The sequence below is a fragment of the Oreochromis niloticus genome, linkage group LG5 (genome assembly GCF_001858045.2).
Source record: "Oreochromis niloticus isolate F11D_XX linkage group LG5, O_niloticus_UMD_NMBU, whole genome shotgun sequence".
Taxonomy (NCBI): domain Eukaryota; kingdom Metazoa; phylum Chordata; class Actinopteri; order Cichliformes; family Cichlidae; genus Oreochromis; species Oreochromis niloticus.
The window spans coordinates 30,074,220-30,096,514 of record NC_031970.2 but is presented as its reverse complement, the minus strand read 5'-3'; the positions used below and the strand labels follow the sequence as shown (position 1 = coordinate 30,096,514).

The following is a 22,295-nucleotide window of genomic DNA, read 5'->3' as shown; positions in this document are numbered from 1 at the left end:
CCCGCCCACACACCCGCTGGACGTCACCGCAAACACGCCCCCCTACACTTTTTACGTAGCCCGGCTGCTCGAGTTTTTTTGCTGGTTTACCGCGACTGACGACTCGTTTAATTAAGGTAAATACAACCATGTCACTGTTATAAAAAAGACACACAGCTTATCATCTTATAGTTCTAAAATCACTCTGTTGTTAATTCGTTAGTTAGATTAGCCGCTAGCATACGCACTGTGTTGGAGGCTTGTTGCTTGCTAGTTAGCGATGCTACACACCTGCTACTCTTAATAGTAGTGATGGGTAGATGGGGCCTCGTGAAGCGTTTCAGCACATTCCCCAAACTGTATCGACACTGTGTCGACACAGTTTTGCTGTTTTGCTCCATACTGACACCTGCTGGACCTTAAATATCATTGCAGGCAACTTACTTGAGACTCACAACAGACACTGATTCAATGACCTAGTCATACTTGTACACTGTAAGGTATTGTACTTTCCATGGAATCATTTTATATCTTTTATATTGCAAATATTGTAGACATCTTTAAAATATATTGTGAATGACATTAAGTGAAAATTAAAATGAAAGTATTGTGAATGTAATATTACCCATTTGACTCAGTTTATTATAAATTTCTATTCAGAAAAATAGGTTTATCCAATGTTTTTGCATTCAGTCTGTTGCGGGGGTTTTTTGGACACCATTTCCCCAGCTTTGGAAAACTCACAGGGACAGATGAAGCTGGGGTACACAAAAGCTGTAAAGCCAGGTGGAAAAGGTTCTGATAAGATGTCTTCCTATTCCCCCAGTACGTTAAAGGATCCTCTGATCTTGGAATGTTTCTCTCCGACACTCTCCACAATACTAAGGGGTTGGCAGTCCTTTATAATAAAATTCAGGACTGCCTGGTCCAGAGCAGTCTTCCTAGATGCTTGATTTGAAAATAATAAAACACATATTAATAAAAAAAATGATGATAAAGCTGTTCGGTGTCTATATAGGCCTACCAGTGTTCATTCTCGGTGAGTTTGTCTCCTCATTTTCATGTTTGGCTCTGTAATGCCTAAACACGGAGGAGGTGCTTTTGTTTGTGTAAGAAAGCAGAACAGATGCGACATTTGACCTGCATAAAATGAAATAAAAATTTACACTTCAAGTCACATTGCTGTTTTTCCTATTCTGATAGATTACACTGAAACAAAGACAGACAAACTATTACCTTATTTGCAGTTAAAAGATCAAAATGATCCCACACAGCAGAAACATTTCTTTTTCTTTCAGGCTCCATTTTATTATAGAGAGATGTGTATTTTTTTTTTTTTAATCTTTGCGAGAGTAATTTTGTGGGTTTTTTTGGTGGCGACTCATTCCGTTGGCAGATGCGGATGCGGTACCTTTTAAACACAGTTTGGTGCGTTGGCAATGAGCGATACAGCAGCTGTATCGATCACGTGACTTTTTCTTAAAGCGACGCACGCACCGATACAGGCATCGCTAGGTGAGCTTGATACATGCGTCGGTGCGTCAGTGTTGCAGGACCCATCACTACTTAATAGTCTTCAACACTTATGTTTTTTTTATCCATTTTTAGACAGCGATGAGATCAGCTGCACACTCTACAGAGGCCCAGAGTTACTGTTAATATCAAAAATATAATGCTGTCCTTTGAGATTTTAACATAAGACTGTGAGTGTAATGGATCTAAAACTGTTTAAATCTTCAGAGCCCTCTACAGCCTGGTAACATGGAGACTTTAAAAACATCAGCAGAACGTTTCAGTAGTGTAGTCTAATTTGTTCTTTTCATTTAATAATAGAGTCCATATAGCTAGGTTTCATTTGACGTAGACGTGACGTCGACGTAAAGCGCGAAATTTGACTGGCGGTCGGAAGTGAAAAAGATAAGCGCAAAATCACAGACAGACAGTACGCAAAATGCCTATGTCCTGTTGTGTTTACGGATGCTCCAGTAGGTCGACCAGAGAAACCGATAAACGGTATTTTAGGGTACCAAAAATAGCCCAACGAAGAGGAGAAAAATGGAAAATTCTAACCGAAAAACGTAGGAAAAAATGGATTTTAAATTTACGTTTACAGTCGGGAGGAGCAGAGTCTGCCAATGCCCGTGTCTGCAGCGACCACTTCGTCAGAGGTAATGTTATGTTTGCAAACGAACTTATTAGCATTAGGTTGTCGTTAAATTCTCGTTTACTTAGTGCTTTTAAGTTAGTAGTCTAATATTGACTTGATTGGGACTATAGGCTGCCCAAGTGCTTTGGATGACGAAGAGTCGGAGGACTGGGCTCCGACGGTCAATCTCGGCTACGAACGAAAACCCAGATCGGAATCAGTTCTCAAACGAGAGAAAAGAATGAAGCTTAAGGCAGAACAGCATCGATGTGCAGAGGCGATTTTGGATATGCAACAGACGGCTGAGAGCCCGGATTTGAGCCTAGTGACAGTGGAGAACCCCGAACTGCAGCTTCCAGCTGAGAATCCACAACCAGAAGACTTCAGTGTGAATGAGACATTCACTTATCCAGGTAAGATATTGTGCTGAGATGTAAAACAAACAAGAATCATGTCAAAGAGAAAAAGATGCCATTATCTGTAATGATTATGGTCCAAGTTACATATTACATGTTTGTGATTTTTTTAATCACAGAGTAAATCCATACCATTTTATTCAGAAAAAAAGAAAAAGTGGCACTTATTACCGTCAGGCACACACCACAGGTTTTTGTACACTGCTATGGTTCTTATATTGCCAGATTCCAGACAGTCTCCTTTCACAGATAAGTAAAGATATCCGTAATGTAAGGTTTCTGTGGTGAGAAACATATAAATATATTTTTTGTTTAGACGCAACATGTTTTTTTGTTGATTAAAAAAAATAATTACATTAAATTAACATAGTGAATTAAACACATTACACCAGATTCTAATAGCCCACTAAAAAACGGGGTCTAAAGTTGCACAATAGCTGCTCTCCTGACTCTCCACAGTGTCCTCCATGTTTACTTCCGCCCTCCACTCAAAAATCGCGCTGCCTCCGCACGTCATCAGAACCACGTGACCGCAACCCAACTATTGTATCAACAGCTACATTCACCCTGGAGAGAAACTAGTGAGGGAGACCATCAGGACCAAGCTGGGTTTCCTGGGTCCAGAGGTTTGGAGAAACTTCTTCCCTTTCTTTCATCACAGATGTCCTCTGCCAGATGTTCTGTTGACCCGCTGTAAGAGGCATCATTTAAGAAACACCAGGAAGACTGAAGCTCATCGCATTGATCAAGCAGGACTCATGATCTTCACCAGCAGCTCCCTCACAGGGAAATCTTCAGCACTCCTCCGTAGGCCCGCCCCAGGAGATGGATAAACCCAGCATTTCATGAACACTGTGATGGAGACCTTTGGTTTGTGTAATGTTATAAATACTCAAGATACTCCCCAGAGGCTCCGGACTTTTACATAAAGATATTATATTCAGTCCTGTAGAAAGTTATATATTTAAAAATATATGATCCTCTCTGGTTACTCTGGTATGAATAACTCTGAATCACTTTATGGTAAATAACACACTATGTGTAAAAAAACTGTGAAAAAATTCCAGATGACAAGTTTGTAGTTCAACATACAAGTGACGACCTTTGACCTTCATCAGGTTTTATTTAATTGTGTTAGAGAAAATTTCATATGCTCTTCATGCAGCTGAGTACATCAAGTGTTTAAAACGGAAGCTGTGCAGGTCTGAGATCAGCAGCTTTATGAAACACCAAACTGAGGTCCTGTTAATACTGATGTATAGTGACACAGTTACATGAGTGATTAATCCTTTTGTTTTTTTGTCTTTAACTTTATCAATAAAGCTGCAGCTTTCACTATAGTACGTGTGGTACTTTAACCTTTGCACTGTTTTCATCAGTTCATTTTACAGTTAACATGTTGGATGATCTGTCTGCTGTCACTGGGTGGTGCTGAGGTCTGAATCTGAGGGCAGCTCCTGTAATCACAAAGAGAACAGAACCATCAAACTCGGATATAAATTTTATCCCTCAAAATTGAAATAAAGCTGATTCTTCTGTCCTCACACACTCAGGATCTGAAGTTCTTCTCTTACATTTTTTTTCAGTATTACAGTACACTACATTACTTTAATCCATATTTCCTGATTAATGAGGAGTTACTGAAATACAAGCTTTTAAAAAAAATGTTACTGTCTTTACAGATGTGGCAAGAGACTGAAAACATGCTGTTGTTTGCACATATTTAATATTCAGCTCTGCACAAGAGCTGAAGCAGGGTGCAGCCTGTTGCTTTTACAGTATAATACTTGTAATAAAAGTACAGTAACAGTAATTAGTGACTGAGCAGCCCGGGGCGTTTCTCTTGATTTCTTTAGTAAATTCATTCACCTGCACAGCTAAACGAACCCTGACAGCCGAGTGCTCATCTTAACTAGCTAGGTCTCAGGACTGAGCTAAGGACGGTAGTTACGGATTAGCTTACAAACACGTTTAACTTACCGAAAAAGTGCAGCGGGGCCTCGGGTCCTTCTGTCGGGTAGTCCAGTTTTCTGAAGAACACCTCAGGCTGTCAGGTTAAAACACTCGGTCGTGTTTTCGTAGCGTAAACGCTGGGCGTCCTCTCAGAGCCTACGCTCTATCTGCTATTCGCGAACAGAGATACGCAAGTTTCTCCGTGACTGCAGCTGTCAGTCAAAGCTGTTATGATGACGTTTCACCCCAATTTAACATCACCGCGGTAGGAATTAGAATCAAACTTATGGGAAAGGAGACCTCTTGGACATCAATCAGCATGATGAGAACTATTGATAACAAAAGAAAGAATCTTTGGAAAAAAATTATCTAAGGAGAATTAATTTATTTTAGTCTGACCCCAGTCCCATCCGCTAACATGGAGGAGGCGGGGTTTATAACCTATACTGCAGCCAGACACCAGGGGGCGATAGAGACGTTTTGGCTTCATTTTTGGGGAGCTGTCGCGTCGTCCATGTTTTCTACAGTCAATAAATGTGAACGACGCGAGACCGCTCCCAATGGATTTTTTTTTTTCTTTTTCTCACCCTCTCTCTCGCACTTTTTTTTTCAGCTTCACTCTGCACGCGAGCCTTGTGCTTCGCGCTGGGCAGAGGGGGGAGGGGCGGTAGTTACACTCGCAGTAGCAGGAACAGAGCGGGAGAGAGAGAGAGAGAAAGAGAGCCAGGGACAACAACGTCACATCAGAAAGGTATAGTAATCATCCACAACTATTTTCAGTTGCGGATGATAAAGGATTCAGAAAGTGTATTCATGCAGGCCCACATGACAGAGAATATGCATGTTCTTTTTGTTTTCATATTTTAATTTATATTTAATTGTGTTGTGGTTTGCAGTGTTTTGTGTTGTTTCACTTTAAATTTGTTTGAAAGGAAAAAGCTGAAAATTGAAATAGTTAAAAGTTGAAATGTAAATAGTTGTTTTTTCTATTTATTTATTACATTTTATTTGGAGTGAATAAATAAAAGTTTATTTACGGTGGCCGCTAGAGACAAAGCACGTACAAACTCCAAAACACGTCCGAACTCCAGAACACGTAAAAACTCCGAAGCACGTACAAAACACAACATAAGTGCTCCAGGATGCTAAGCGCAGTGTTGAGCTTTTGTTCCCTAGTGGCTACGCAAGCCAGGAAGTACCAACGACCCGATTTGGTGTGTGGTAGTAACAGGTAAATTAACATTTTTTTTATTTATTTGAATATATATGAGTGCTTGTGTATAAATACACAAACAATACACAAATGCTTTCAATTGTGTAATTTAAGTGATCTAGGTCTTGATGCATTCTCAATCATCCAAGAAAGTAAATCTCCAAAAGTTGAATCTGTTCATCTGGACGTAGCGTTTTGTGGGAGAAACGTTTCGTCACTCATCCAAGTGACTTCTTCAGTCTCAGCTGGCTGCAGGTGTCTCCAATCTTATAAACAGTACATTTCTATAATGACTGAAACCAGCCCACTGAAGTGATCTAGGTAGCTCTGTTTTGGAAGGTCAGTTAACGCTGGAAATGTGTTTTGGAGTTTGTACATGCTTTGTCTCTAGGGGCCACCGTATATATTTATATATAAATAAAACAATTTTTTTACATTAGTAACTCCTTTTGTGCATAATATTATATTGTTGTTAATAATAAATTAATTAAAGCAACAAAACAACCTAAAGAGCCGGTTGTGAGCCGAAAGAGTCGGCTCTTTTTAGTGAGCCAAGCCGAAAGAGCCAGTTCTCTAAAAAGAGCCGGAAATCCCATCACTAGTATTGAGTGAAGCAGAAGGCGCATATAAATTTACTGCATGACAGTGACAAATTCAGCTTTGGAGCACAGTTGTGAAATGAAGGACTGTCCTATAAAAACTGTCAGAACGATTAGAGAGGAAACAGACTAACATGCTGAAGTTTGTGATGAAAGCAGTCTTGGGCAGCTCCACCTGAGACAGAGAGACAGAAAGATAGAAAACACCTCAGCATATGTCCATAAAGGACAGAGTCACTGTTTTTCAAGTCAGGCATATGTGAATATTGAAATGTGTTTTTCTGGATGCACTCATCCCTAAGCTTTATTTCTGTTGTTCGGCACTTTGGTCGGCCTTGTGCATTTTTAAAGTGCTGTATAAATAAACTATGATGATGAAGCTTCATAATGGTCCAGAAATGTTTGTGATGCCTCAAAGGCATTTATGTCATGTATTATTTATTTTTGCTTTAAAATAATTCATTTACATACATTTAAGTTATAAAGAACAGTAAAAAGGTTAAAAAATGTTAAATGAGAAGACTTTATTTTGAAGGCCAACTTGCCAATAACCGCACTTCCTGCTGGGGTTGATTTTTCTGTTTTTGACTCTTCCTGATTGCTCTGAGAGGGAGAGTGACATGCTGGTTATGCTCTGAGGCTTACCCACAGCCATCTTTGAAACATTGTTCAGGCAACGCCATAATTATATATATTTCATGACAAAGATGTTAAAAAAGCATAAATAACAGTAGTTGTTAAAAAAAAATACATTTTATTTGTAGCTCATTAAGGTCGATTGGTACGTGTTAAAAAGAGGCATTTGCTTTGATGATTATTACTGCTGCTCAAGTTAATACAAAGATGCAAAATCATATTTTGAGTTATTTCATAATGCAGCATTTATGTAAATCAGATTAGTTTTTCTATTTTGTATTTCTTTTCATCCACAGTTTTTACCACTTGTCAAATGAAGATTCTGAGAGTAAAAAGTCAGCTCTACAAACACCAAGCTAAACCTTTGTATTCATTGACAAAGGTTCCAAACATTGTGGAGGGCAGTGTGTGTGAACAAACATCCACAGTGATTAAATAAAAAATCAAATCCAGACACACATCTTCTCTCACTGACTCTCGCCTGACTGTAATGTGCTCGTTCAAGCCCAAAACACACTAGATTTTTACATTTTAGTTTTTAACTTCATGCGTCAGCATTGTTTTGGGAAATATTGATTAGATAGAAACAAAATGTTGGCATGTTTACGATGCCTGTTTCACATTTTCATTGCCCAGTTATAGCTCCCACTTTTACCAGTAGCTGAGATTACAGTTATAAAGAGAACTGATTTCATCTTATTGGTGCGGCCCTCAACAACAGTCCCAGTTTCTCATGTGCCCCGTTGGGAAAATTAATTGCCCATCCCTGTTTTGAAAGCGAAACACGAACAGTGTTTGAAACCATGAAAAAGGGACACATATTGGCCAATCTTGAGCACATCTTTAATGACTGTTTTGCACATATTTTAATACAAGGAAACACTGAGACAGTCTCCAAGTACTTGACACTGTTAAGTTTATTATGTATACAGCACTATTGTAACTCCCTCCAAGTTGAAAAACGAACACAAGGCGTTCTTGATTTTACTGGCATTTATTGCACACAGGTGCCACCAACGATGCCGTGAGAACTCATTGGCCGCATTAACTTGCAGGGGTTAATGAAAACACATCTTACAGTGTCACTTCTTTCCACAGCTGGAAAACTTCGTTGCATGCGTCTGCATAGCTCTACCACCGAGTGACAGAAGAAAGCATGCTGCCCTCTATCAAGTGTGGCGTGCAACTGAAAATACTGTCAACCCCAAAACAACAGACTGAACATTGGTTCCACCCTGGAAACATTCTGTAAACCATTTAAATGTGTATTTTTAAACCCAACAATGTATACATTAAATCTGATATATTAAAATTAAGTATTTTTAACTTATTTATTGCAACTTAAACCAATTATCTTAAACTGCATGACTGCTGCTGACGGCAGCCACACTCCCACCAAATCACTGGTGATTTTCAACTGAACCTCATTGCAAAGGAAAAAATAAGTGTAGATAGTCTCTTGGGCCAAACACAAGTTACAAAGACAGGAGTTCTGAACTATTCAGCTTCAAGTAGGGTAACTGTTTTGTGGATGGGTCTCTCAAGATACACTGGCTTATTAACTCTTTTTCCTTGGTCATCCAATGTCGCATCACTGATTAGCAGCTCGAGTTTCCTAATGATTCCATCCTCACTAGGGTACACCTTGGTTACCTTGGCCAACTTCCACTCATTTCTGGGTAGACTATTATCCATCAGCATCACAATGTCATTGATCTTGGCATTTCTCTGTGTTTTGCACCATTTTCCTCTCTGCTGAAGATTCAGCAAATATTCCCTTTTCCATCTGGTCCAAAATTCATTGGCCAGGTATTGCACCTTGCGCCATCTTTTTCGAAGATAAAGGTCTTCCTTCACAAACTCACCAGGTGGTGGTAAAACCACTGAAGACTTCATGGTCAGGATGTGATTTGGCGTAAGAGGCTGTGGACCAGTGGGATCATTCAACAGGTGAGTTGTTAAGGGCCTACTATTTATGATCGCCATGACTTCATAAAGGAAGGTACGCAAGGATGAAGTGTCAAGTCTTTTAGATGAATGATCCAGAATGGATGTCAAAACACTTCTAATCGTCCTGATCTGCCTTTCCCAGGCCCCACCCATATGGCTGGCAGATGCTGGGTTCATGACAAACTCACAACCTAGTTGTCTTAGGCTTTCTTGGTCCATTTTCTTTGCAGACTCCAAGAACTCTCGTCTTGCTCCAACAAAGTTGGTGCCCTGATCTGACCGAAGCTGTCGGACACTTCCACGTATGGCGATAAAGGTTCGAAGAGCATTAATAAAGGCATCACTGGTCATGTCGTCGAGAAGCTCTATATGCACAGCACGAGAGCACAGACATGTGAATAGCAGACCGTAGCGTTTAAGTTCCTTTCTTCCCTCCTTAACGTAAAACGGGCCAAAGCAGTCCATTCCACAATAGGAAAAGGGAGGCGATGTTTCAACTCTTTCACGCGGTAAATCTGCCATTCTTTGTACTTCAGCATTCCTTCTGAATTTCCTACATTTGACACACTTGTAGATGTAGGAAGACACTGCGTGACTACATCCTAATAGCCAAATGCCATTTGATCGCAGCTCATTCATAGTCATCCCACGTCCCTGGTGATGAACCTTTTGATGGAAGTGTTCAATCAGTAACCTTGATATGTGGGTTTTGCTCGGCAAGATCGCTGGATGTTTGATGTGTGGGTGTAAATCTGCATGCTTCAGCCGACCTCCCACTCTTAGCACACCCTTTTCATCCAAGAAGGGATTCAGTTTGTGCAGCCTATTTGCACGATCTCTTGTTATTGTCTCCTTCGATTTCAGATATTTGATTTCTTCGAAAAACAGCTCGCTTTGGACAGTAGCTATGATGAAAAGCTCTGCCTCTTTCCTCTCCTCAAGACTGGTGACTTCGTTTGTTCTGCACATCAGACCCTTGAGCTCTTTGACACATCGCATGAGTGGTGCAATGGCTTTAACTAGCCTTAACCAGTTTGAGAACCTTGAGAAATGATTGAGCAACGAATCTTCTGTGGTCAGTGTCTTATGGACAACAGTCTTACGAAGTTCTGGATCTTCAGCTCCCAACTCTCCCACCTTAATGTCATCAGCAGGAAGTTTATCCTGCCAGAGAAAATCTGGACCGGTGAACCAGTTGGAAGTAATTAGTCCCTTTGCTGTCAGACCCCGTGATGCATGGTCAGCAGGATTGTTCTCAGAAGTCACATATCTCCATTGGTCTGGATTGGAACCTTCTTGGATACGCTGAATGCGATTTGCCACAAATATGTGAAACCTTCTAGCATCGTTGTTGATGTATCCAAGAACAACCTTCGAATCTGTCCAGAAGAATTCTTTGGCTTGAACTTCCAACTCCCTTTTAAGCAGCTCACTCATTCGCACGGCAATAACTGCTGCTGATAGCTCAAGCCTGGGTACTGTGGTGACCTTTGTAGGAGTCACCCTGGCTTTGCCAATAACTAGAGAGCAGTGGACTTGGTTTGAGACACTGATTGCTCTCAAGTAAGAACATTCACCGTACCCTTTAACACTCGCATCTGAGAAATGATGCAGCTCATATCTTTCAACTTTCTCAAAACCTTCTGGAAGATGACAGCTCTGAATTTTGATGTCCGCCAGGTTCTTTAAATCTAACAGCCAAGACTCCCACCGTGGTTTGAGCTCTTCTGACAGTGGCTCATCCCATCCAACCTTGTCTTGACACATCTGTTGGAGTATTTGCTTTCCAACCAGAACAAATGGTGCCACAAAGCCAAGAGGGTCATAGATGGATGCCACAGTTGATAAGACTCCTCTTCTAGAAAGTGGGCGTTCTTCCACAATCACTCTAAAATGGAACTGGTCTGAAACAATGCACCATTTGATTCCCAGAGCTCTCTCAATTTGGGACTCACCAAGATCCAAGTCATGATTTCGTACTGAATCTGCACGTTCACTCTCTGGAATGGATGCAAGTACTTCATGATTGTTGGAAATGAATTTGTGAATTCGCAGTTTGCCAGCACTGCAGAGTTGCCTTGCTTCCTTTACTAACTTGATGGCTTCCTCCTTGGTTGCGACACTTGTGAGCCCATCGTCCACGTAAAAGTTTCGTTCAATGAACTGAATCGTGGTTTCACTGTAGTGACCATGTCCTTGGGCAGCAACATGTTTCAAGCCAAAGTTTGCACAACCAGGGGAAGAGGCAGCTCCAAATAGGTGCACTCGCATGCGATAGACTGATGATTGAGCCTGGAAGTTTCCATCGTCCCACCAGAGAAATCTCAAGTAGTCCTGGTCCTCTGCTTTGACGTGAAACTGATGGAACATACGCTCAATATCACACATTATAGCAACTTGTCCCTTGCGAAAGCGGCAGAGAACACCTATCAGGCTGTTCGTTAATTCTGGTCCAGTGAGAAGGTAATCATTTAATGACACGCCTTCATATCTTGCTGAACAGTCGAACACAACCCGTATTTTTCCTGGCTTGTGTGGGTGATACACCCCGTGATGAGGAATGTACCACACAGGACTGTTGTTAATTTCTCCTATTGGGACCTTTTCTGCATCCCCATTTGTTATGATTTCACTCATAAAGGTCGTGTAGTCCTTTTGGTATTGTTTGTCTTTTTCAAATCTTCCTTTCAAGCATCGAAGCCTGTGAACTGCACATACCTTATTGTCTGGGAGATTTGGTCGATCTTTCTTGAAGGGAAGTGGCATTTCACAGTGACCATCTGCTTTAATTTTGATTCCTTCTTCCATTATGGTTAGGAAACGCAAATCTTCCTGGGATAAATTAGCATCCTCCACTCTTCTCTCACTGAAGTCAGACTCAAGCATCCTCAGCACATCTGGTGGTGAAATGAACTCCTTAACTTGGGTTCGACATATGTATTTCACTTCATTTGTGAGCTTCTTAGATGTCTGGAGATGAGGTTTCACTGACTTCATGACAATCTTGTGACTGCTTCCTATAGCATCACCATAGTCGACACATGGGCTAACACAACCAACTATGCTCCAACCAAGATCTGTCCTTTGAGCAAATGGCTCATTGTCTTTACCTGGGACAACCTCTCGGGGTAGCAAAGCCTGTGGACAGTTGTATCCTATGAGAAGTCCTACATCACACTCAATCAATGGAGCAATTTCCTCAGCAAGATGCTCTAGGTGTGACCAAGCTCTTGCAGTTTTTGGTGTAGGAATGTGACTTAGATTGGCAGGGATGAACTCTCTTGAATAGGTTACAGGGAGAGAAATCTTCTTTGATGAATAGAAACCTCTCACCTGCAGTCCAACTAACCTTTGACTTGGGATGATTGTATTTCTGGATGAAAGTGTGGAGAGTTTTAACTGCACAGCTTCCCCTTTCATGTCCAGAGCTTCTGCCTTATCTTGCATAATGAATGTGGTATCGCTTTGGTTGTCAAGTAGTGCATATACAAGAATTTCATTCTCTGGGTTACTCGATGCAGATAACCAAACTGGGACAACTGTGGAGGAGTACATGCTGTCCATGCCTTGGACTACTCTGATGTAGCTTCATTTGATGGTTCAGGGGTGTGTTTGCACTCTGTTCTTTCCGTTGACATAGCATATTTTGAGTTTTTTTACATTTTCCCCATGCTCATCACTGCTTTTCTCTCTTCTGGTTGCTCTTTCGCGATCTTCATGTAAACATGTTGGGTGTTTTTCCTTACATGTTTCACAAACACACCTCCTTTTGCAGGTCCTTGAATGATGTCCTGGTTGTAAACATCCAAAACACAACTTCTTTGTCTGAACAAATTTAACACGTTCTGCAACTGGTTTTTCCTTGAATTTCCAGCATGTCTGAATACCATGATTGCATTTTTCACAAAAGGTGCATCTCTTGGGTTCTACATTCTCTTCCGATTTGCTCACAAACACCTTTGCACCAATGTTTTGTGTCTTTGTTGTCTTTATTTTTTCAACATCATTGGACTTCAGGGCATGAAGAGAGGTTACTGGATTGCAAGCTATTTTTGCTTCCTTTGTGATGAATTCCACAAACTGACTGAAAGTAGGAAACGCATTACACGTTTCTTCTATCTCAATCACCTTCCTATTCCAACTGGCCACCAGCCAATCTGGCAGTTTTGTTAGAAGTTTTTGATTTTCATCACAATCATTCAATACTTCCAGACTCTTAATCTGGGACATTGCAGCCTGGCAGCCTCTAAGAAAGTCTGAAAAATCCCTCAGCTCAACACTGTCTTTGGATCCAATTTTGGGCCATGCTGCAAGCTTATCCTTGAAAGCTTTAGCTATCACAAATGAGCTTCCAAATCTTTCTTCCAGGATATCCCATGCTGAGTTGTAAGCTGCATCCGTTCCTAATAGGAAATAACTTTCAATGGCCCTTTTTGCAGGTCCACCAACATATTTACGAAGGTAATAGACCCTTTCATTTACTGGAATGTTTTTCCTGCCTATTAGGGTTTGAAATGACATCTTCCAATCATTGTATCTTAGTGGATCTCCCATAAAGACAGACGGTTCAGGTGCTGGGAGACGGCTTACATTAATAGACTCTGCTATTGCTTCAGCGAGGACTGTGACACTATCTGCTTGGTGTATCACAGGATGCTCACGTGGACTCCTTATAGCTCCTGGAGATCTATGTTGCTGAGCTGCGTGGTTATGAAGTAACTCTGTTATTTCCTCATCTGAGCTTGCATCTTGTTCATAAACTTGGAACCGTGCTTTTGCCGCACTTAGCTTCTTAACAGTCTGTAAGCGCTCTATTTGTCTGCGCTTCTCTTCCAGTGCTTTCTTTCTTGCCACATTCTCTTCCTCTTGTAATGCAATCCTCTTTCTATCTTCTTCTTCAAGGCTTTCAAGTTCTTGTTGTTCACATTCTATCTCCTGCAGGACCTTTAGTGCAGCTTGTGTGGCAGCCAGCTCTGCTACGGCCTCTTGTCTCTTAATGGAGAAAAGGCTTGACTTTCGTGACTTTATGCTGGAACTGCTTGCAGAGCTTAAACTTCTTTGAGAGCCCTTACCTTTGCCTTGAGAAGCTGAAGATGAAAACACTGAACTAGACTTAGGCCAGACTAAATCCTCTGTCTGAACATCTTCGTTATCTTTATTCTGAAGATAAGTGGTTGCATTGTCCAAGATTATTTTAGATACCGCGTCACAGGTGTCTACTCTACGACGGATCTCACTGTCTGGGGAAGCACATTTGCGCAAATCTTCATATGTGTGTTTCACATTTGCTGATGCACAACTTAACTTACACATCAAATCCTTAACAACCTCAACAGAGGGGGCTCCCTTTATCATTTTCTTAGCTTGCTTGGTGGTTACTTTCCACTTATCATAGGTTGTAGTGAAACGATGCTGAAGTTTTCTTGACTTATCATCATGCAGTTGCTGAGCCTTTTCAGTAAGCTTTCGAGATCTCTGACCTCTTCGTGGCTCCTCTTCACGTGACTGCTGTACATTTGTGGCACTACTACCCTCAAGTAAGTCGCTATTCTTAGTTTCATATTCACTCATTTGATCCATTTTGCAATGTTTACTTATTACTTGGCACAAAATAAATTATAGCTATACCTTTAACAGACATGCGGTTTAACAACAGACCAGCTCAATTGCCTGAAATATTAATAGCTACAAGCTTAACCTTGCCTTTAGATGAACTTGTCCAAAACATTAACAATGGATAATACCTTCAAGATTTACAACACCTTAAACCTTAATAAAATATCTAAATGAATACCATCTTGAGTCGTATAAATATGGTGAACTTTTTCCAAAAACCAACAACACATACGACGCAGCACTTAATTCTACAACACTTCTAGCATCCAAATAGCACAAATAGGTAAAATGACTTCACCTATAAAAAATCTTAATTGGACAGAACCATGAACTTAGAAAGAAAATATGCAGAGCACCAGATTACTTAAAGTTTCAGTTCTTACAGTGTTCCTTTAAAGCAGTTGACAAAATTGATCCACTTCTTAACATTTAACTTGTTTTAAATGTATCACTTAAAGGATCATCCACGTAAACTTCAACTGCTTGCTGCTTAGGTTACTGGCGTATGCACAGTCTTATCTGTCTGATGCTAGAGTGCGATGAATTTCTTCTTACTCAGTGGATGAAAGGCACAGCTCCTCGTCTCCTCGCCTCATGTCGAGCAGACTGAATTCTCACTGTAACTCCCTCCAAGTTGAAAAACGAACACAAGGCGTTCTTGATTTTACTAGCATTTATTGCACACAGGTGCCACCAACGATGCCGTGAGAACTCATTGGCCGCATTAACTTGCAGGGGTTAATGAAAACACATCTTACAGTGTCACTTCTTTCCACAGCTGGAAAACTTCGTTGCATGCGTCTGCATAGCTCTACCACCGAGTGACAGAAGAAAGCATGCTGCCCTCTATCAAGTGTGGCGTGCAACTGAAAATACTGTCAACCCCAAAACAACAGACTGAACATTGGTTCCACCCTGGAAACATTCTGTAAACCATTTAAATGTGTATTTTTAAACCCAACAATGTATACATTAAATCTGATATATTAAAATTAAGTATTTTTAACTTATTTATTGCAACTTAAACCAATTATCTTAAACTGCATGACTGCTGCTGACGGCAGCCACAACTATGAATGAAAGCTGTCTTGTGTTGGTTGCTGGTTATTGGTGCTGTAAGTGTCTGCGGATTTGAATATTTATTTAAACGAATTGCATTGTGATGATTTCAGCAGCTGGTGCGGCTGTGTGGCCTCTTCTTAAACAGATTTAAAAAGGCCGGAAACAATGTAGTCTGTCACATGTCCGTCAATGAGGCCAGTCCCATTATTGTGAATGAACCAGCACGGAACATTTTCTCCGTTCTTCACATCGCCCCTGAAATCCCTCTGCCAGCCTCTGTGACAGAGAGAGATGTTTCATTTAGAAAATTCACACTGCGAGAGCACAGACACAGCAACAACACATTTAAAATTTATTTTGCATGCAAACACTTCCAGACTGAAGTCTTTAGTGTACCTGGTTACATTGAGCTCCTGTCCTTTCACATACATGGTGGCATCTGGTTTCTCTGGGACTTTTCCTGGATGCAAGTCTGCCACCTCATAGTTAATCCCATGATAGAACTGACCTGGAGGATGGTAAACCATTTAAATTATAAAAATATTTGAATTTGGACCCTTTCCAATACTGGGAATTTTAAATTATACCTAAATATTTTGAGTTTTGCTGTATTTGTTTTGCTCACACAAGAGATTATTGGTCCCATATTGTTGTTAAATATTATTTATTAATAATTGCATTAACATAGAAATATCTTAAAAATATCAGTGATAAACCACAAATTTAGAGAAGAAATGTGTCATGTTGTACCTAGCAGGCCATGAACACCAGGGGACAGGAGGTGACTGTCCAGGGTGTAGAAACCCAAGTAGTCCCGGTGGTACGGGTGCTTCTTCCACACTTTGTGAAGCAAAATCACAAACTTAACTGAATCTCTTAGTGTTACTGTTAGGCTGCGATCCTTGGTCACAAGAAGATCCACACTGTAGGAGAAAGAATAAAAATCAATCATAAGAGCTTGAAAAGAAGGCAGCCTGACTTCTTTAAGTTTCATGGAGACGTTTCATCTCACATCTAAGAAACGTCTTTGATTCAAAAACCAAAAGATGGAGAGTCCCAGGTATTTAAACCATAGTGAGGGCTGTGCCTTAGGAGGTGATCGTTGGCTCATGATTAATCATGCACATAGTCACATGAGCCAAAGTGTGAAAAAGGCCGTGGATCATTACCACCAGACCTGTTGACAGAAACCACTGTGAGACCTTGCCTCACCTGTAATGTGGCATATTGAGGTTACCTGACACAAGATGTTTTATATGGGGGGGTTGGTTGCTGTGACTTTAACAATGTAATCACTCACTTGGATCCTTTAATGGAGGCCGCGTCAGACCAATGCAGTTTGACCCATTTGCCGTCCTGGAACAGCGAGATGTCCTCAGTGCTCACCTCTAGCCTGACCCCAAGGGTCTGGTGGACAATGCCAAAACGCCAAAAATAGGTGTTTATTTTCCCATCAGGGGGAGTTTTCTTGTCTCCAATAATCTCACCATTCACCAAAATACCTGGAGACAGTGGGATCCAGTCAGTCACATGATGTCCGGACTTTCTGGCACATATTGCATAACTCATGTGTAAACTGAGGAAAAAATATCAGTACAAGTTTGGAGCTATAAAATTAGAAAAAGAACAAGGACGACACTAAGACTGCATTTCCTAAGTCTTAAGACATTTGTGTACACGGGTCTGACCTGAATTTGAGTCTCTGACCAGGTTGAAAATGGTTCCTGGTTTGTCATTGATGTTGAAACACAAAGCATCACCTCGGTCTGGTAGCTCTATCATGAAGTGAGGATCTCCATCCACTGCAGGGGCCCCAGAATACAGTGACAGGAATAAGTACATATTGCAGAAAAACACACAAGCAACATGACGTTCATGACGTTCCACCCATGAGAAGTCCACACTCATGGGTGGAACCACATCCATCTACTTCATTTTAGTTCCAGCTACATAATCTTAAGTGTTGTTGTCAGTGTTTTGAAACATTGATACTGTTTTGAGAAAAACAAATCTGTCCATCACAGGCTCTATATTAAAGATGGAGATAGTTTCTGGATCCAAAAAGAGAAGCAAATCTGGAGATGTCTTAAATCTGCTGTCACTCTTATGGCCAGCAGGGGGAGGCTTGTCAGGGTTTCAAAAATACAGTTATATGTATGAATATCTTTGGGAAATGGCACACGGTTTCAGTAATCTATTTCCTGACAAATTTATGATCTTAGTCATAATTTTAAGTCTAACTGAAAAAACATGGGGTTCATTTTGTAAACTGCCCCCATTAGAATAAAAAAGAATTCAAAAGCAGCATATTAAGAAAGGACTACAAGTGAGCCTTTCCTTACTCAGAGTCAATAACATTGCTCTCCTTAATGTTTCATCTGCATCTATCCATTTTTAAACAGAGTCTAAACATGTCCTCAAATTCAAAGAAATGGCATCTTTCTGGCATGCTGTTGAAAACATGCCAACAAAGCTAAAATTTAGATGAAGCCAAAATTATTCATTATCTGAGAGCAATGAAGAGCATTTCCACACATCTTTGGACCAGTTAGTGCAGTAGGACTTGAAATAATAATTAGCAATAATTTAAAGTGGCACCAAATTTAAAGTGAAGCAATCACCAAGTCCTCCTATGTTTGTAAAAGATGCCATAGCATTTTATCGAATTAACTGTGCCTCTTAATGCAGATCTGTAAATATCAGCAAAGTCAGACATCATACCTGGAGCACAATCTATCCTATCTGAACTGTATATGATGTACTTACCAAAATATGTGGGTGCTGGCTGGTAATGCCGTGGATACGACTGTGCGGGTATATAATTATATGCTTTGAACAGGGAGAATAAAATACAAATCAACATGAATACAACAAATTGACTTTGTCCCATAAATCTTTTTTGTGATTTATCGTAAAAATAAAAAAAAATCACTTACTCGTTTTTTCAGCCTGCTGTCTTTGCTCTGTGAGAAAAAACAGACAGGTAACAGTTTTAAACTGGAGCTCCAGGTTCTGCTGGTATACTTCACATTGTAAAAAAAAATCCTAATATAAAAGTATTTTACTGTGTATTTTACAGTTTTGTTCTGTTCTTCTAGAATATCATTAAATTTACATAAATAGACTGTGATTTCACATTTCAAATGTAAATTAACGTAAAATCACTGTAATGCAATAAAACATTATTTTCTTGTTTTTTAAATGTATTTGTCTGTACATATGCATATTTAGATTGTTAAAATACATTCACAAATGTATCATGATTTCATAAATATTTGTCCGTTATTTGAAAGATTGAACTGTTAAATTCAAATGTAATGCTATGGAAAAATATATAAAATGATTCACATGAACTTTTTTTTACATCAAATAATAATTATTATTATTGCTATTTAGGGCGATCGTGGCTCAAGAGTTGGCAGGTCGCCTTGTAATCAGAAGGTTGCCGGTTCGAGTCCCGGCTCGGACACTCTCGGTCGTTGTGTCCTTGGTCAAGACTCTTCACCTACCGCCTACTGGTGATGGCCAGAGGGGCCGATGGTGCGATATGGCAGCCTCGCTTCTGTCAGCCTGTCCCAGGGCATGCAACCCATTATTATTTAAACCAACTGTTAACTGTATATTTCTGTACATTTAAGTATTATTATTCATATTGCCACATTCATTGACCTTGTTTATAGGTAATTTCATTGTTTAATCACATTAACATGTTCCTAATTTAATGTTTAAAAGCACTTGGAAAAGGCAGAATCCCATGTAAAATTAGGGCAACAAACTGTATTGTCAGTACTGAAAATAACCGTATTTTTATGAGAAAGTTATTTTCTGGTATTATTTTGGCGCCCCAGCTGCCGGAATATTACTGTTTTTCTAGGATTTTTTTTAACAGTGCACTAAAGAGGAATAATATGTGGAAAATGTAAACTCAGTCACCAGTTCTCTTTATGAATGACCTGCAGCCATGCTTTGCTTTTCTGGTAAAGCTTAACTGCAGCCATTTCAAAGTGACACACACACACACACACACACACACACACACCTCCAATTCATCAATCAATATAGTTTTTGTCTCTTTAAGAAAAACCAGCCCCATATTTAAAATTTTTAAACTCTGTTTTCTCCAGGTACCTTCAGTCAGCTTGTCAGCAATAAGAGGGCTGCTTGTTGAGTCTTCGGTTTCGGGCTTGGTAACAACCATGGATGTGAGAGGGGTGACAAAGCTGTACTGCAGGGACATATCCAGGGCCTTGGCTGTTGTGTTGGCTTTCTCATCTGGTGTACCGCTCTTGCTGCCAGAAGGAAAATATATGTATTACTACAGGGAAATCTATAAAAGAACATCAAATCATTAAAATGAGCATCCTGGTAAAAGAACAAGTGTCATCAAAGACTATATATCATACCATATTTCTTATGAGAACAATGTGCCTTAGCAGCCGAACTGAACTGATTTAAACTGACCTCTTCTCCAGTAACTGCTGGATAGTGAGGTAGGCCCACAACCGCTCGGTAAAATCTCCAAAGATGTACTCCTCGTCTGGGTAAAAAACATCCCAGTCTGCGGCACTGACCTGACCCTGGACTCTGAAGTCTTCTTCGAGCTACAGGGGAAACAAAAGATAAAATCCATATAAATCAGAGTAAAACAAATAAATATAGGCTATATCTACTCAATATCTCAATGTTTCTGCCATTTCTTTTGTTTTTCCTTTTTTCCTCACCCCCTGTCCAACCACTTCCACCAAGAAGTTGTCAAGGTCGTTGTCCATTAAATGACCAGCCACAACAATCTCTGTGCCATTAAACAACTGGCTAAAGTGGCTGGTGGTCAGAGAATCCACTGCATTGTCAGGATAATGCATGTCCACCTCTAAAAGTAGAGGGCTGGCCACTTCGTCGTAGAAACCCTGAAATAAATACACACACTTTATCACATTTGCATGTTCCAATTTTCTATTGTAAACTCAGCATGAAATAGTGACAGCATATAATTCATAGGAATAGGACATAACTGCAGTGCTTTAAATGAAAATCTAAGAAATCATGACAATGTCTGTCTGGCGCCGGAAATCGAACCCACAGAAGAGAAGCCTGAAAACTGAAGGCGAGAGAGCGAGGGATATGAAGGTTTTGCCTCCCACTCTACTTTTAAATAACCTGGGAACCACAAGTAAGAGAGCAAAGTGCTGTTGAGGTGCTACATTACTTCTTTTATGCTCTTTAAGAGAAGGTGGGACCTGAGTATTTAACACCATGTATGTGAAGATAGAATTTGATTTGGGATGCAACTCTGGTAATTGGTGATTCTGTTCTCAGACATGTGAAGCTAGAGACACCGGCAACCATAGTCAATTGTCTTCCCGGGTCCAGAGCAGGCGACATTGAAATTTAAGGGTAAACGTAAATACAGTAAGATCATAATTCACGTCGGCAGTAATGACACCCGGTTACGCCAATCGGAGGTCACTAAAATCAATATTGAATCGGTGTGTAACTTTGCCAAAACAATGTCGGACTCTGTAGTTTTCTCTGGTCCCCTCCCCAATCAGACCAGGAGTGACATGTTTAGCCGCATGTTCTCCTTAAATTGCTGGCTGTCTGAGTGGTGTCCCAGAAACGATGTGGGCTTCATAGATAATTGGCAAACCTTCTGGAGGAAACCTGGTCTTGTTAGGAGAGACGGCATCCATCCCACTTTGGATGGAGCAGCTCTCATTTCTAGAAATATGGACAAATTTATTAAACCCCCCAAAATATGACTATCCAGAGTTGGGACCAGGAAGCAGAGTTGCAGTCTTACACGCCTCTCTGCAGCTTCTCTCCTCCTGCTACCCCCCCAAAAACCCATCTCCATAGAGACTGTGTCAGCTCCCAAAAAGACAAAAAATAAACTAAAAACCAGCAATAAACAATTTAAACATAAAAAATCAAAAAGAAAGAACGATACAGTATCCACATCTGAACCAAAGAGTAAAACAGTGAAATGTGGATTATTAAATATTAGGTCTCTCTCCTCCAAGTCTCTGTTAGTACATGACTTAATAATTGATCAACAAATCGATTTACTCTGCCTTACAGAAACCTGGTTGCAGCCGGATGATTATGTTAGTTTAAATGAATCAACACCCCCGAGTCATTCTAACTATCAGAAACCTCGAAGCACAGGCCAAGGGGGCGGTGTGGCAGCAATTTTTCACACCAGCCTATTAATCAACCAAAGACCAAGACAGACTTTTAATTCATTTGAAAGCCTGATGCTTAGCCTCGTCCACCCCAGCTGTAAAACTCAGAAACCAGTCTTACTTGTTATCATCTATCGTCCACCTGGGCCTTACACAGAGTTTCTCTCTGATTTCTCAGACTTTTTATCTGATTTAGTGCTCAGCTCAGATAAAATAATTATTGTGGGTGATTTTAACATCCATGTAGATGCTAAAAATGACAGCCTCAACATCGCATTTAATCTGTTATTAGACTCAATTGGCTTCTCTCAAAATGTAAAAGAACCCACCCACCACTTTAACCACACTCTAGATCTTGTTTTAACGTATGGCATAGAAACTGAACATTTAACAGTGTTTCCTGAAAACCCTCTGCTGTCTGATCATTTCCTGATAACATTTACATTTACAATAATTGATTACACAGCAGTGGAGAGTCGACTTTATCACAGTAGATGTCTTTCTGAAAGTGCTGTAACTAAGTTTAAGAATATAATCCACCCA

General features: G+C 40.3%; 2 protein-coding genes across 6 annotated transcripts in view; both read right to left on the bottom strand.

The window, feature by feature from the left end:
* The window catches only part of LOC102077211 (inter-alpha-trypsin inhibitor heavy chain H3), a 54,236-nt gene that overhangs the window by 23,464 nt on the left and 8,477 nt on the right, over positions 1 to 22,295 (bottom strand). The window lies entirely within an intron of this gene.
* LOC112846964 (uncharacterized) lies at positions 8,355 to 12,468 on the bottom strand. Its single transcript, XM_025907444.1, has one exon. It carries the CDS (start codon positions 12,454 to 12,456, stop codon positions 8,440 to 8,442), a length of 4,017 nt encoding a protein of 1,338 aa, XP_025763229.1. The 5' UTR covers positions 12,457 to 12,468; the 3' UTR covers positions 8,355 to 8,439.